A 16,801-nucleotide genomic window follows, 5' to 3' on the forward strand; every position below is an offset into this window, starting at 1 on the left:
TGTGGCTGCCCCTGGATCCCTGGAAGTGTCCCAGGCCAGGCTGGAGCAGCCTGGGGTAGGGGGTTTAAGGTCCCTCCCGACCCAAACTGTTCTGGGATTCTCTGAAGTGAATTTATACTCAGAAATAACTCTGGGCATGAAGATTACTTTCAGTTCTGTTGAACCTCTGAATAATCAGAGGAGAAGGCATCCACAAGCTGAGTGTTGGGGCAGACTTGGCAATTTCTAGATTTTCAATGGGGACCTGTTGAGCTCTGTACTCCTGTCAGGTAGGAAAGAACAGTGTGAAGTCCCTCAAAGATCTGAGCACCACTGGCTTGGAGCTTTGCATGTTTTGCCTAGAGAACTCACTTACAGAGCTGAGTAGAGTCTTTATCCTGAGCTCATCCATCTGCCTGCAAGATCATTTCAAGTCCACTTTGAAAAAAGGTAGTCCAAAACTACTTTGGGCCACATTTTCACAGTGGAAAGTGGTTTTCAGCTACTTAAAGGGTTGTCCTGACTGAACTTAGAGGTTGTTGTCTGCCACCAGCTGTCTGAAAGCTGCTGTGCCTTTTCAATCAAGTTGTACAAACACAAAAAAGGCAAGATGTTGTGTATTGTAAGCAGCAGTGTTATTTGTCAGTCAACTGCCTGACATAAAAAACCTCAAGAAAGAGGAGATGGCAGTGACTGGGGGCAAGTTTTCCATAAAGTAGCTATTACTCCTCCCTGGAGAAATTTGCCAAGGCAACACTTGTAACTACGAACACTTGAAATTGTAAAGATGTTGTGTTTGTGTGCAAAGCTCTGGAAAACAGATACAGCAGTGAGTTTCAACAGTGCAGTTCATAACTACTGTTGTGGCCCCAGGCAGGGAAATCAGACAGAAAGGAGCATTTTGGTCATTCTGGCTGAATTCCCAGTGAGACTCCCTGTGGGTGGGCAGGCCCTGGCACAGGGTGCCCAGAGCAGCTGGGGCTGCCCCTGGATCCCTGGCAGTGCCCAAGGCCAGGTTGGACAGGGCTTGGGGCTGCCTGGGACTGTGGAAGGTGTCCCTGCCCGTGGCAGGATGGGTTTTATCAATTCCACATCATTCTGGGATTCTGTGCTGTGCCATCCCATTCCAGTTGCTGTGTTTGGTGGAGGTCCACACCAAAATCATCTGATGTTTGTCTTGAGGCTTGATTCTGCCTTTCACCCATCTGGCCTGACTAAATAATACATGAACTAAAGTGGTTTCTGCTATTTTTAGGCAGTGCAGATCACAAAGGTGAACATAGATGCAACATTTCTTAATATCAAACTCCCTTGCTTGCTGACTGACCCCAAATTCTGTGCCCTCCCTTAGGGGACACAAGTCCCCTTGTCCTCAATGATTTATGCAGCAGCTACAATAACAGGGCCTGTTGCTTTCGGACGTGTGTGCATTCATATTTTATGTCTCTGCCTGCCCTTCATGTTTTATTTAATGGAAAGTGTAAGGAAATTGGTTACTTGGCAAAAAGTGGCTTTTAGTGGGCTAAGGAGCTCCAGGTTTCCTGAATTTTGGGCTGGCGCTGTGTCTGCTCTGCTCCCCAGGGGCTGTTCCACTGCTTCTCAAGAGCTTTCTGAATATTGATCCTTCCTCCTTGCTCCTCCAGAAAGGAAGGAGAGCCTGCAGCCTTGCTGCTGGCAACCTATCTCCTGCAGATCGTGTTTGGGGAGGGCAAGAAATCCCAAAACCAGGCAGGAACGTGGTCCCCTTGTGCTGTCTGAGAGCTGCTGCCTTCTGTGGGCTGAGCTCAACTGTGTCCCCGTTAAATCTGAATTTACATGGTGCCATATGTGGCATGTCTTACATTTCAGACTGATCCAGACCAGCACAAGTTTGTCTTGGGATAGATAAATTCCAGACCCCTACTGATGTCAGATCAAACCTATAATTAGACCCTTGTTGTCAGTGCTGTTGTGGTGCCACACAGGATGAGCTGCATATTTCATCAGGATCTCTGCCACTGCACTTTTATCCCCTCACCCACATGAAATATTTGTGAATTTAGCTTATTTTCAGACCCAGTGAAAAGCTTTTGCAATGCCCAAGGACAGATAATAATATATTTACTTTTAAAAGACAATCTCATGTGTATTTATATCCTGTGCTATATCTAGTAGCCCCACCCTTACCTCTAAAAAACACACAAACAAAACAAAAAGACCTGAACAACCTCCAAATTCCAACTTCTGTGACAGGTTAGCATCTTCTGGTGTGAACACTCACAGTACTTGATCTTGTTTCCAGAATACCATTGTATTTTTCCCACCAGTAGTCATTTCAACAGCTCTTGTGTGACTTGCAGGAAGATTTTTTTTTCCCTTTTTAATAACCTCTTATTGAAATATCATATTTTACCAGCCTTAGAAGGTCTTGGAGGTTTATCTAAAAGTTGCATGTCAGAGCACAGCTCGAGGACAGGCCTGTAGAGCAAGTCTGGTTGTGGGCTGGGTGGGTAAAGCAGCAGCTGTGCAAGGTGGCCCTTATTTGTTTTTTACTCCTAAGATATTCTGGAGGCCCATATGCATTTCCCAGGCCTGGAGGGGATGCTGGGGAGTCAGAGCCTGTCATGAGGTGTCTCCATGGGCTTTTCCCAGTGTCCTGCTCCCAAGGGCTCCTTGTCAGAACACACAGTCTGGTTCTGCTTGGAAGGGACCTTAAAGATGCTCTTATCCCAACCCCTGCCATGGGCAGGGCCACCTTTCACTATCCCAGCTTGCTGCACCCAGGGAACAATCCCTTCCCAGCATCCAGTCTAAACCCCCAGATGAATTCCTGCCGTACCAGAACATCTTACCTCACCCTTCCTGCTCAGAGGAGCCCCTGCACATCAGAAACAGCAGCAGAATTGTCATTTCCCCTTTTTGTTTGCTTACTCACACGCAGCAGGGATGTTGGATTCCTGGTAGGGAAAGTATCTCCTGAGTATCTACCTGTGGGAAGGGCTTATTCCCAGCAAGCTCTCTCCCTGTGCTGCAGGGAGATGGGAAGGAGCATCACACTCTCCTGCATCTCCTTCTGATTTTTCTAGACCAACTATACAAGGGGAGCCTTCCTCTCTTTCCTGTACATACATGTCTTGAAGAGACTTACTTGATTTTTGGTGCAGCTCTGAGCAGGTGTTGCTGGAAACAGGGGACTTTTTGTTCAAAAATTCAGAACTGCTTCATTATCTACTTGGCCATTCCCCTTTTATCCTCAGCCTCAGCAGCTTTTTCCAATATTCTTGCAATCTCCCATCCTTCTCCAGCAGTGAGAGAGCCCTGGCTCTGTGGCCATGGATCTCCTGATCCATCTGGGAGAGGAGATAGGTCAGAGTGGGGCTATTTTCAGGCAGCACCTCATTGGCATCCCTGCCTTACTCTCCTTAATACCTTGCTAATCTGAGCTTCATCCACCTGCTTGCACGTGACTGCAGATTGAAATCTTTCCTCCTCTCCCTCCCTCTCATCTGTTCTTAACAACAACAAATAATTAAAGATCCTTAAGCCAGATGCCTCTGGAGCTGGTTGGTCATGCGATTCTTTGCCACAGAAGGGACGGAGGTTGGTTTGTTTGGGTTCCTCTTTCTGGAAGAACAGATCTGCTGGATTCCTGCAGTTCTGGCTGCTGTAAGATGCAGGGCTGGCCCTTGTTGCATGTTAACTGTGTGTGCAACAGCAGCTCTGAAACCCAGGCTTGGTTTTGCAGTGATCTTTGTGAAGCAACAGTGTCCCTTCATTAATTTAATAGCTAATTCCCATTTCTGCTTCCCAGGATGGAATGCTGACTTTTATGAATTGTTTTTCCAAGGGTGGATGTGGCTTTTGAGTGCCTGCACCAGCTGAGATTATCAAAGCAATGGGCTGTGTTTGCTGGGAGCAGTGTGTGGCGGGTGCCCTGCAGGGAGCTGCACTAATGCACAGCCTCGTGAGATTGTGAGAAACACAGCTCACCATTTAAAATGTTTATAAACGTTTCTTAAGGGACAAAAGAGATAAATCCAAGTGTTGGGATGCTTGGCTACTTGCACATAGTTAACTTAAACCATGTTCTTTATAAACTGTTGCAGTATAGGGGGTACATATATATTCATAAGAGTTTACAAATATTCAAACATTCCTTTGAGTTTGAACTTTTGACTTGTCTTCATGCCGTCTTGTAGATGAAACTAATATATTTTATTTTTTCCTGTGGTTCCATCTTGTTGTATTTTCACTTCCTGATAATGAGGGTCAGTGAATTCTTATTTTTATTGGGTGCTCTGCTTGGGTTTCTGTTTCTGTTATCTTGTCTTTCACGTAAGATAGTGCCTGAATGTGGGAAATGATTTAATTCTTTTACACTGTTTTCTGAGTTAGTTACATGAAAAACCACTCCAACATTTCACAGTCTCTATTATGCTACAGTCTGAGATAGTATCTATTACAACACTATTTATAAAAAAGCTATATACATAAATTGACAGATTATACTGTATCAAAAGCAGTAATTACAAATTGTACTATATCAGGATTTCTGTGATCAATAATAATTTGCAAAACAAAAGTTAATATGTAAATGCGAAAGCCAATAGCTGTATTTGTTATTTATAACAAGAGGAAACACTTCTGCAGGAGGGCCTCATCCAGTCTGTAGTGTAAGTTTTGGCTTGCCTTCTTTTCGTTAAAAGAAAATGTTTAGACTGGTAAGGAAAGTTTGTTCGAAGCTGTGCTGTCAGATGGACACCCCTCCATTCCTTCTGTGGCAGGAGGAGAGGTATCACATGTCCACCCATTCAGGAGGCATCTGATTGAAGTGTTTTTGGTTATTTTTGGCTGTGAAGGGTGGACAAAGCGCTGGCTGAGCTCTGCACTCTGTTTTGGGGTGCTTTGCAACAGTTTTATGGGTTGTGGGTGAGTGGTGGGTGACAGTGTTCCCCAAGTTGGGGAGTTTGGAAGGTGAAATATTGTTCAATTTCAAACTGCCAGAGAGCAGGGATGGATGGGACATTGGGAATTAGGAATTTTTCCCTGGCAGGGTGGGCAGGCCCTGGCACAGGGTGCCCAGAGCAGCTGTGGCTGCCCCTGGATCCCTGGCAGTGCCCAAGGCCAGGCTGGGCAGGGCTTGGAGCAGCCTGGGACAGTGGAAGGTGTCCCTGCCCATGGCAGGGGGTGGAATGGATGGTCTTTGAGGTCCCTTCCACCCCAAACCATTTTGTGATTCAATTTTTAAACACAGCTTGATTTCCATGGCAGGAACAGAAGCTGCTCACACTTACCCGGCCCTTCCGGCTGAGATTCCCTTGTTTGGCTGGAATTACAGGTTACCTTTGGAACTGATTTAATTGATGTATTCAAATCCTACCAGTTCAGCCTGTGGAGCTGTTACCCAGCCATCCAGTCTTTCCTGCTCAGTGTGCCAGGAGTGACTGCCTGCAGAAGGAAGGAGGGCTGAGAGCCACAGCTCCAGAGATGTTCCTGGTTCATCCGTAGCCAGGTGGCTGATGGACACCTCCATAAAGGTGTTAGGACAGCATGACACAGGCACATCCCTGTGCCTCAACTGTGCCACTAGAAAAGGAATTTAGAAGCAATTGGATGTGTCTGCAGGAGGAATTTACTTCTGAGCATTTCAGGTGGTTATTGAAATATTCATGATTTCCAGAACAGTTAGATGGCTGAGTTTTTTATCTTCCTTTATTTCTTCTTTGTGAACCTAATTGATCATAACTTTTGAGCTGAGGGGAATATGTAAAACATATTTTGCAGCGTTTGAACAACTGTAATGACTTCAAGTGTCTCTGCTTGTGGTCTGGGCAGTTGTTTGATGTGTACCTGGTGGTACTCACTGTCACCATTGCTGTCAGTGTGGAAGGAAGCACGTTTTCAGTGTTGTTTTATGATCTTCAACTATCTATCAGTTAAAATTGTAAGGAATGCTTCATGTTTCAAGGAGGATGTTTGTGTACTCCTGTTCTTTGGGTTCAGTGCTCACTTGCTGTCAGCAGCAAGATTTGAGCAGGATTTGCTGGTGTCACAGATCATCGAGCAGTGTCACATCTGACATGGATTGGGAACAGCTGAGTGGAACAGTGGATGGAATGAGGAGGAATAGTCTGACACACAGATAAAGCTGCTTTGCAGCCCTGGGCAAGGAATGGCTTAGGTTTCTGGAGACCAAATTCTGAAATTTGGAGCTTGTTGAATCATCAAAGTGTCTCATTCAGTGCCCAAAACACTGAGCAGCAATGATGAAATTGCCTATAAAAGGCAAAAGCCAGAGACCCTTGGAGCAGGGACCAGAGCTGCTGTGAATTGTTGGGCACCCTCCTCGTGGCTGTTGAAGAAGGAGGTGCTGGATGGCTGGGCTGGGAAGGGGAGGATTTGTGTCCCCAGCCACACTGGGTTTGCTATCAAGGCCAAGGCCAAGTGGAAGATTTGCACTGCAAACAGAGGGATTTGGCTTCCTGTGATGGAGAGTAAAGGAAGGTTCTGGGATTTGGCAAATAAAATTTGGCAAATGAACCGAGAGGGGTTTTCCTGCTTGTAACATAACCACGAAAAGAAAGATGCCAGGACAGTTCATCTGCAATGTCAGGAGATCTGGCTCTAGTCAGACACATCCCCACCATGCAGACTATACACCCATAATTTGTTGGCAGTCAAGATGGTTTGGGATTTTTTCCTTTTTCTTCCCTTTCCCGTGTTTCTGAGTTTTCTAGACCAACTATGCAATAAGAGCCTTCCTCTCCTTCCTGCACATTCATGTCTTGAAGGGACTTATTTGATTTTTGGTGCAACTCTGAGCAGGTATTGCTGGAAAGAGGAGGACTCTGTGTTCAAAAATTCAGACTGTTTATACCAGAAGTAATCTTGAATACGTGTGGTGTTTTGTCTTTCAGACCAAGGAACACTCGGTGTTACATGAAACTAAGTTAATAAAGGCAAACCCATGGATTGTTTTGTTTTCCAAGAGGAATGGCATTGAAAATGAATAATGTTGATGGTGTGTCTTTTTGGGTGGGTTTATGAAAAGTAACAACTAAAGTGCAGAGAACAGCATTGTGCATGAAGATATTCACATTTCAACTCTGGAGGCTAGAAGTCTTTTTGATGTGGGTCTGATGTGTTGGGACTTCAAAAGTAGGATGTTTGAAATAAAATATTTATATTGCTAATGAAATATGGAAATATTATTCTAGGCTGGGAATCCTAGCGTGAAAATTTAGTTTTCTTTTGCTTTAGTTACAACCCTGGCAAAGGCAGTTTGGAGGGAGCAACTTTTGTGGTCTGGCTACTGTCTCATACATGGCCAGTAACAAACCCTAATATTAAAAAAATATGTCAAATAACTGATTTAAGTCTTCAGTGAGGATCTGTTTTCTCTGTGATTTCTGCCAGGTTTCCTTTTCCTAATCTGCATGGCTGGTTTGGCAAATTATGCTGGAGTCTGCATTTCAGAGCTACGTTACCATCAGTCACAAGACTGCTCTCAGTTTCCTTGGGCACAACTTCCCTTTATGTTCCCATGATTTTTTAAATTTTAAATTCGTGCTGCCACTTAGATTCCCAGAGGTTTCCAACAAATCTGACTTTCTAATAATAAATGGCTTTTAGGTAGTCACTGGAGGTAAAAAAACCTCAAAACACCTGCACTAATTGAATTTAAATATGGAGCATGTCACAAATGTTTAGTCTCTCCTTATTTCCCTGCTTCCATCCTTCTGCCCTGCCTTGTAGGGGAAAAACCCCACTATTTCTGCCTTTGCAGTGTTTGATCTGTTTTCCTTAGCAGTGTTTTGCTGTTTGTGTGTCGGTGTGGGGAGGTCTGGGCAGTTCAGGAGCACGGCTCTGGGTGCTGGATCGCCTGCGGGGTTGTGCGGGGACGCGGGGCTTCGTTCCCAGCCCTGCCCTGGCTCTGGCTGACCCCGATCCCGAGGCATCCCAGGGCTGTGTGCTCAGCCAGAGCTGCTGCTGCCAGAGCACAGAGCCCACGGGCACTCAGGGATGCTGGCCAGATCCACGCGGGCAAGGCTTGAGCGTGGCCTGAGGGGCATGGGTTGGGTTGGTTTGGGGGTGCTGGGTGGGCTGGTTCTGCTGTAGGAAGCTGCTGAGGCATTGGGGATCCTGGTGTCTAAGCAGGGTATTCATAAAATCACAGAATGGTTTGGGTTGGAAGGATCTTAAAGCTTTTCTTGCTCTGCCAGCTGCCATGGGCAGGGACCTTCTGCAGGTGCTCCCAGTCCAGCCTGGCTTTGGACGCTTCCAGGGATCCAGGGGCAGCCACAGTTTCTCTGGGCACCCTGTGCCAGGGCCTCACCACCCTCTCAGGGGAGATTTTTTTCCCAATACCCAGTCTAAACTAATTTTTAAAGATTTATGATATTCTGTTAATATTTTCACACCCCCTTTTGCATTTAGGGTGGGGAGCAGGGATTTCCTATTGCAGCCATTCAAAAATAAGCCAATATTGGTCCCACTTCCGTTGCAGATGTTGAATTTTTTTAGGATTGAGACATTAGGATTGTGGAATTGAGTACAGAAAGGGATAGGTGTTGGCTTTCCCCTGGAATGGGCAGAAGGGCTGGCTCTGCCTCCCTGACTTGGGGCAACTTCTTAGCCTGAAATAATTGCAACTTAAACCTGCTCTGCCCTCCTCTCTGCTCCATCCTTTCTATCCCAGGATCATTGGAAGCAGGATTTCTGTCCAGGAAAAATAAAAGCCCAGCTTAGCAGCTGCTCCTTGGGGGGACTGCTGGTCAGGTGAGACCTCCTCCTGAGTGTTTGCTGGTTTTCATAACTACTGCCAAGCACCAGGAAGATGGCAGAGGGAGAAAGCTGAGGTGTAGGGCTATAAATCACAGAATTAGGGGATTGTTTGGGTTGGAAGGGGCCTTAAAGACCATCCAGTTTCAGTTTCTGCCATGGCAGGACACCTTTCACTAAGACTAGGCTGCTGCAAGCTCTGGTGGAGTCTCATGGAGGGAAATACTCCCTGGTGGTGTTCCCATCTGGAGGTGGGACCTGCTTGATTATCCAAATGTGCTGCAGGTGCTTTGGGTTTTAAATTCTCCATGCTCAACTCTGGGCTTGTGTTCCAAGCTGTTGCACCCATAAGTGGATTTTCATTTCTGGGTGGTTTGTTTATTTTTTAATTCAATTAGGATAGAAAATATATGGTGAAGGTTTCTTTTTCTTCTTGGTATTAAGTATTTAGAAAAAAACAGGCTGCTCAGGGATTTGTGTAGTATTCAGGCAGGGCTTGTTCTCCCTCTGAAGAGGGAGATGTGGGCGTTGCTTTGCATTTTCATCCCAGCCTCTCTGTTCATAGTAGTAGCTCCACTTGCCCCGACTTCCTGTCCACAGACCACTGTTTTCCATCTGAGGCTGACCTTGGAAACCTATCTGAGAACTCTGTGCAACTTGTGAGCCCACCTGTGCCTCAGTGTTATACTTACAGCTATTTTATATTTGCATATATTTGCATTTCCAGCACAAACCCAGCTTTACTGGCCTGTTTTACACTGCCAGCAGTTTCTTGCTTGTTAGTGGTGCAGAAGGGGTGATGCTGGTTTGGAGGCAAATCTATCCTGGAGGGAGGGAAACACTGCTTGAGAGCTTGTTAGGGTTACCCAGCACATAATTTGTGGCAGGCAGGTCCCTTTCCTTGCAAATTGGTGTGCAGAGGTGCTTCTCAAGTACAGGATGTCCAGTTATTGAGGTGTCAGAGCATTATGGTTGGCCATGATGAAGTGCCTGGAGAGGAAGTGTCTGTAGCAGTGAGTCAGGCCCTGCTGCTGTGAACAGTTTGTTTAGTGCTCTAAAATCACAGGACAAGAGCTCCCAGCTTTTACCCGGGGCACTCGGTGTCTGTGTGATTCCTGCTCATCACTGCTGGTTTATAAAGCATTAAATCTTCAATCCTTACAGCAGCTGGGTTTCTCTGCTTATTTGTGTGCACACATTATCAGCATGAACCTCAGAGTTTGGTTTCTAAGGGGCAAAACACCATTTTTGTACCTTGCAGCTGTGCTTACCAACCTCTCTCATTTAGAACCTTATTTTTTCACCGAGGGTCGAATCCTCTCAACTTTTCTGGGCTGTCAGGGAAGGATGCTGAGGGTTGCAAGTGGAGCACAGCACTGCCTCTGAAAGGATTTCCTGGCTCCTGATGACGAGTTGCTGAAATAGGTTATTATTTGACTGATTTCTATAGTGACTGTTGCCCTGGCAGCAAAGCTTAGAGAGTAAAAACACAAACACGAGCAAGGCACAGTTTGATTTCAGAAGGCTTAGGTTTTCTTTATTTTGGTTGGGTTTCAAAGTACTTTAGGAGGAGTTTCAAGATGAACAAACAGATAAGGGAGGTGGGTTTTTGCTGGTCTAAGTAGATGTGGTTTTGTCTCATCAGCGTTAATATTGAGAATCAACCGTTTCTGCTTGCAAAGAGACCCAGAGCTGGCCTTGTCCTCAGCATGGGAAGGATGTGGAGCTGTTAGGGCAGGTCCAGAGGAGGCCATGGGGGGCTGGAGCCCCTCTGCTCTGGAGCCAGGCTGGGAGAGCTGGGGGTGCTCACCTGGAGAGGAGAAGGCTCCAGGGAGAGCTCAGAGTCCTTGCAGTGCCTAAAGGGGCTCCAGGAGAGCTGGAGAGGGACTGGGGGCAAGGGATGGAGGGACAGGACACAGGGAATGGCTTCCACTGCCAGAGGGCAGGGATGGATGGGATATTGGGAAGGAATTGTTCCCTGGGAGGGTGGGCAGGACCTGGCACAGGGTGCCCAGAGCAGCTGGGGCTGCCCCTGGATCCCTGGCAGTGCCCAAGGCCAGGCTGGACAGGGCTTGGAGCAGCCTGGGATGGTGGAAGGTGTCCCTGCCCATGGCAGGGGTGGCACTGGATGGGCATTAAGGTCCCTCCCAATCCAGATTACTCCATGATTTTAAGTGTGGAGGAGTAACCAGCTGATGATTTCATGGCTGATTATCTTGTTTTTTAACCAAAAAGGTTGATGCTCCCGCCTTTGCTCCCTGTGCCCAGCTGATCTGAGAAGAATAGGTCTTGATAGGCAGGGTTGTAACAGTGCATCCCAAATAATTATTTAACCCTCTGATGTGGCCATGGCCAAAGTGTAGATGGAAGTGGTGGTAGGAATTATTCCCCATGTTTTGAGTTAGCACTTCAGTGTTTGCTGGCAACAGGGAAAAAGGTCCTGTAAACACGAGGAGGTGCCACCTGGAGCCCTCGATGAGGTTGTTTCCTCCTGCTCGCTCTGGTGTGGGTATTTTGTGGTACTGGTTTTCCACAGCATCATTATCATGGTGCAGTTGGTATTGTTATGATAATCACATTGTTATTTATAATTCCTTGTTGGTTTCAGGCTCCTTAATGAGGCAGCTCTGCTGCAGATGGAGGGAATTTTTAGTCACCCAGGCTAAAGAGTCTGTGTCAGAGCTTGGGAGGTTTGTGTGTGCCTCATCCTCGTGGGACCAGGCTGAGCCTGGGCATGTGGGCCTGGGCATGCAGCTGACATTGGTGCCCACCTTCTGTCTTCAGCTTGTGTGGAGAGGAGAAGACCTTTTGTGGAAGGGAAGGGGTCAGTGAGAGCTGTGAGTCCCCCGTAGTTTCTGCAAACCACACCCATCAAGCTTTCATGGATGCACCATAGGGAATGAGGAATTTTTAATGTGACAAACTGGAAGGTGTGAGTAAAGAAGCTTTTTTGCCTATTCCTCCCCCATTAGACAGGCTGTGAAAACAGGCTTGAATAAGAAGTGGTGTTAAAAATTTTAGTTGGTTTTCCTCATTTTAACTCTCAGTGAAAACAGCTCATCTCCATGGCCTGTGTCCTTGGCAGAGGATTACCTTTCCTCCTGTATCACTTATTCTGCTTTTGCAAAAGGTGCTTGATAGTGATTTACACTGGTGGTGTGAGAGCACACTTTGGAACTGATGGTAGTTCCCAGCAGTACTGACCAAACCTGTAGTTTTACTGCAAGGCACACATTTGTTGGTTTTTGCCAGGCCAGGTATCCTGGGGTCACACCAGCATTTTGGGACTCTTGTGCCAGTATCCAAGTGCTGTTTGCAGCTGGCAACAGATTTTCCCATCTGGAGCTCATCTTAGAACCTGCTGGAAGCTTTCATGGAATGTAATCAGGGAATAGTTTAAGCTGGAAAAGCCCTCTAAGCTCATCAAATCATTCCCCCAGCACTTGCAAGGCCACCACTAACCCATGTCCCCGAGTGCCACATCTACAAATGTTTTAAATCCCTCCAGGCAGGGATGGTGACTCTGCCACTGCCCTGGGCAGCCTATTCCAGGGCTGGACAACCTTTTCCATAGAGAAATTATTCCCAGTATCCAAACTAGACCTTCCCTGGCAGTGGAGATGTAGTTTGGAGGTTGGCTACAGGCTCCTGAACGGTGTCTTTGGGATTCCAAATCCTTAAAAATGTTGTCAGGCTGGACAGGAAGCTGCTCTGTCAGGGTCAGGGATTTGGGAAACTGGGATTCAGGCACTCCAGTGTTGAAAACTGAAAAGGTTTAGTTAATGCTGGCCCACCTTGTGGTGCCCACAGAGTGCTCAGACAACCCCAAAGCCAGGCTGGATGGCTGCTGCAGGCCCGGAGCTCGGGTTGGGGAACAGCATTAAAAATAAATAACTTTGGCTTTGTCATTGTGAGGCACCATCCTGGGAAGCAACAAGAAGTCTGTTAGGATTGTCTGTTGGGAATTTGTGCTGCCAGAGCTGGGATTTGAAATGAGCACATGGAGATGGGCAGGTGGAGCTGAGCTGCTGCTCATTCCTGGCCTTGGAGGAGCTTCTAATGTGGGTTACCATGCATAATTCAGGCCATCCTTTTTCCATGTTCAGAGCTCTGTAACTAAATACTGATTTGCTAAACACAACTTGAATAATGAAGCAATCTGTGGCTTGAAAGCCTTCCTCAGTATTGAAAGAAAAGGAAGGAAATAGAGCTGTATCCTCACTTCTGCTTTAAAACAACACAGATATGCACAAAGTGGAAGAGTCATCTTCATCCCTGCCTTGCTGCCTGGATTTAAATGTGTGCACATTCCTGGTGTGTCCAGTAAGTGAGAGGTGGCCTGTCCAAAGTACTGCCAGTCCTTCCATCCAAGGCGTTTTCTTTTCCCTGCCATCACAGCTCCTTCCATGGAAAAACAAAAACTGCACCTTGTGTTTCTTGCTGAGCTTAGAGGTATCAGGTCAAAAACAAATTGATGTGCAGCGTGGTCGTGTTTGCATAGGAGTAAAGCTCTGTATCTGTTCTGAGCCACTTCAGCTCAAATCGTGCCAGTAGGGTAAATTCGTTTGGTTTTCCTCAGTCAACTTTGCTCCCTTTGATGAAACACAAACACTTGGGAGCCTGTAAGAGGCTAAAAATATTCTTACAGCTGATAAAGGCTTGATTTGACTTCTGAAAATATGAAGTGGTTTTTTTTCCCTGTGCTGTTACCTTCTCACTTCATGTTTGTGATGCTGCAGCAGAGCACGTGGTCTGTGGGGCTTCCACTGCTTTCCTCTCTTTGCTCTAGGGAGGAGCAGTTTTGGTTTTTGGTTGAATAAACGCCTCAGACCTGAGGATTTACTGGTGGTGGTCGCTGCCATCACTGCCTTGTTTACTGCTCATGTCTCAAAAATTCAGGAAGAGATTTCAAGCAAGCAACTTGTGTGTTCTTGTAACTTTTGTACTGGAAGCAATCAGCTTTTCTAAGCTATTTCTGCAATTCATTGAGTGTAGAAGTTTCTTACCTAGTTCCTCTTTAAAACAAAAAACAAACTTTTTTCTCCTGGTTCCTTTTTTTAGCTAGTAGAAAACTTTTCTTTGAATTGGAGCAGGGTACCCTGGTAACAGTCAAATTTACCTCACAGAGCTGCTAAATACCTGCAAACCTAAAGGCTTCAGTTTATAATCAGGCTTATCTGCTTGATTATTGATTTTCCTGCTGCTCTTTTGGCCCAGAGAGTAGATCCTTGCTTATCTACATCAATTTTTTGGTGTTGATGACTATATGTGGCACCTGGGGGAGTTCTAGGGTGGGTTGGATGGGGCTTGGAGCAAGCTGGTATAGTGGAAGGTGTCCCTGCCCATGGCAGGGGGTGGAATGGGAAGAGCTTTAAGGTCCCTTCCAACCCAAAGCAGTCTGGGATTTGGTGATTTTATGATTTTTGCCTTGCAGAATGAAAAACAGGTTTCTTATTCAATTGCTGGTGCCACACATTGCATTAAGGTACCAGTCTGTAAGGGGTAGAAGAGGTTTCTACCACAAATAATACCAAACATTTGCTCTGTAGCTCCTTAAATCCATGAGTATGATCATTGTAAGAGGAGTTTGGGTGCTGCTCATGGACTAGAGCATTGAAATGGAAAATGTAACAAATACAGAGCAGGAGGGAAGCTTCCCACAGCTGCAAAGTGGTGTTAAATCTTTTAAGAAATCAACAGCGAGCTCGGGAAGGATGGTGCTGTGTGTACAAGGCTGGAGCTGAGATCTGCTGCTCTTTTCCCTCCAGAGTCTGTTGCCCATCCTGAGCACAGCTGGTTTTGTGCAGGAATTTTGGCTTTGGCCATGAACCATGGGCTAAATGCTGTCCTAATGCCTGGTTTGTGTTTTTCTCTCCTCCCCAGGAGGAAGAATGCCAACACGAAGATGAAGTAGAGCGTTTCCCATGCTGGCCGCACGCCGGTGTCGGCTGGGTAGGGACGGGCTCTCCCCTGTGGCCAAAGCCATTCCCAGGACAAGATGAAGCCAAGGAGGAGCTCCCCACCACGCTGGAGCCGCAGTGACTGCTGCCCCCTTTAAAGCCCATGTGCCACCGTCCCCGGCGAGATGAAAGAAGTGGTGCTGTGGTCACCCGAGGAGGTGACCGGCTGGCTGACGGACAATGCCGTGCCGGAGTACTGTGAGCCCCTGAAGAACTTCACCGGGCGGGACCTCATCAACCTGACGGAGGAGGATTTCAGGAAATCCCCTCTGTCCCGGGTGTCTTCCGACAGCGGCCAGCGGCTGTTGAACATGATCGAGGGGCTGAAGATGGCTCACCACATGGAGGCTCACAAGAACGGCCACGCCAACGGGCACGTGCGCGCCGGCGACGCCGCCCGCCAGAACGGCTTCGGCGCCGCGCTCAAGCTCAACGGGGTCCCCAACGGCTTCAAGAAGGAGATGATCAAGATCCCCATGCCGGAGCCGGAGCGCTCGCAGTATCCCATGGAATGGGGCAAGACTTTCCTGGCTTTTATTTATGCACTTTTTTGTTTCGTCTTCACCACGGTGACTATCTCGGTGGTTCATGAACGAGTGCCTCCCAAGGAGGTGCAGCCTCCCCTCCCAGATGCATTTTTTGATCGCTTTGATCGGGTGCAATGGGCTTTTTCTATTTGTGAAATCAACGGCATGATCCTTGTAGGACTGTGGTTTGTTCAGTGGCTGCTCTTAAAATACAAGTAAGTAAAACCTTTTCAAAACTTGAGTGCTTCTGACAGCTTTTGGAGGGCAGATGCTGGTTTGCACCCAAACAAAATGAAGCTTCTTGTGGTCTTCTTTCCAAAGGGAAATCTCCTTTGGAAGGGCTTTTTCTGATCTTAGGAGAAGATGCCAGGGAGTCACAGAGCTTGGTCAGTGTATGTACTGGTCATGGAATGTTTTGAAGACAAAAATCCCTCTTTTCTGTCCATGAACAGGGGGATCAAGGTCTGAGTGGCCCGAGCTATGGCTGAGCAGGAGAAAGAGAAGAGCAGGAGAAAGGGAAGAGCAGGAGAAAGGGAAGAGCAGGAGAAAGGGAAGAGCAGGAGAGGTGCTGGCAGGAGCAGGAGTCCAGCAAGGTGGCTTTATCTGGAGGACCTTGTTCTTGTGGTTTTGGATGGGGCACACCAAAGGGGTGGTGACTTGGTGCTGCAGAAAGAGCTGAATCCCTTTTGTGCTGGGGTTATCCCCTCCCTTTGAAACTTAATTCAGGAATAAAGGGAGGGCATTGGGCCAGATGGGCCTTCCTCACTTCTGCTTCCTCATCACTGGAGGTGTCCAGGGCCAGGTTGGACACTGGGACAGTGGAAGGTGTCCCTGCCCATGGCAGAGGTGGAACTGGAAGGGCTTTAAGGTCCTTTCCAAGGCAAACATTCTGTGATTCCATGATTCTAATGCTGCCAAGGCATGGGATTGGGCTGGTGTCTCTCTGGAAGGCAGGAGCAGGTCTGGCTGGGTACTCTGCAGTTCCCACAGGAAGCTCAAGGAAGCTGCTGAGGCAGATGAACTTCTCTGGGAAGCATTCCCAGATGCTGTGGGAGAGCACAGTGCCAGGATTGGCCATGTGTTTGGCTCATGGGGCTGAAGGAGCAGCCTGCTCCCTGCTGAGCTCTGCAGAGCTGGAATGGATTTCTCTGGGCCAGGAGAAAGTGTGGAGGTTGTACTTGCTGGCTGGCTCTGAGTCTCACACTCACACAAATCCTCCTGGGGGAAAGGGAAATACAAGGCTTTTATATTTATTTTTTCTTTATATTACAGTGCAGAGCTCTCTCAGGCTTTCCTAAGGTAAAATATGCCAAATCCAGCAAAATCAAGTGATAGTTTTAATTAAGAAAAGAAATGCAATGCTTGGAAAAATGCTTCTTTGGTCTTTCAGAATATGGTGTTGCTCAGCCTTTAATCCCCAGCCCCCATCTGCCTTTATGTTAAAAAGAAAAAAGCAGGTTTGTGTCTGGTTCTAAAAGCCACAAAGATGAGATATTAGAGGAAAAAATCTGCAAAGGGGAACCCCTGCTCCACTGGAATGGTGTCCTCCACACTTAAATTTCAGTTCTTGGAACA

The 16,801-nt window shown here is 47.0% G+C and overlaps 1 protein-coding gene across 8 annotated transcripts in view; it reads left to right on the plus strand.

Moving 5' to 3' along the window:
• SGMS1 (sphingomyelin synthase 1) overlaps positions 1-16,801 on the plus strand; it is an 89,256-nt gene that overhangs the window by 61,047 nt on the left and 11,408 nt on the right. For all 8 annotated transcript variants that reach the window (XM_030275739.4, XM_041716996.2, XM_072930866.1 and 5 more), the window contains one exon: positions 14,623-15,441. In XM_030275739.4, coding sequence (XP_030131599.1) covers positions 14,825-15,441 — 617 coding nt within the window. In that variant the 5' untranslated portion in view covers positions 14,623-14,824. The remainder of the gene's footprint in view (positions 1-14,622; positions 15,442-16,801) is intronic.

The sequence above is a fragment of the Taeniopygia guttata genome, chromosome 6 (assembly GCF_048771995.1).
Source record: "Taeniopygia guttata chromosome 6, bTaeGut7.mat, whole genome shotgun sequence".
NCBI lineage: Eukaryota > Metazoa > Chordata > Aves > Passeriformes > Estrildidae > Taeniopygia > Taeniopygia guttata.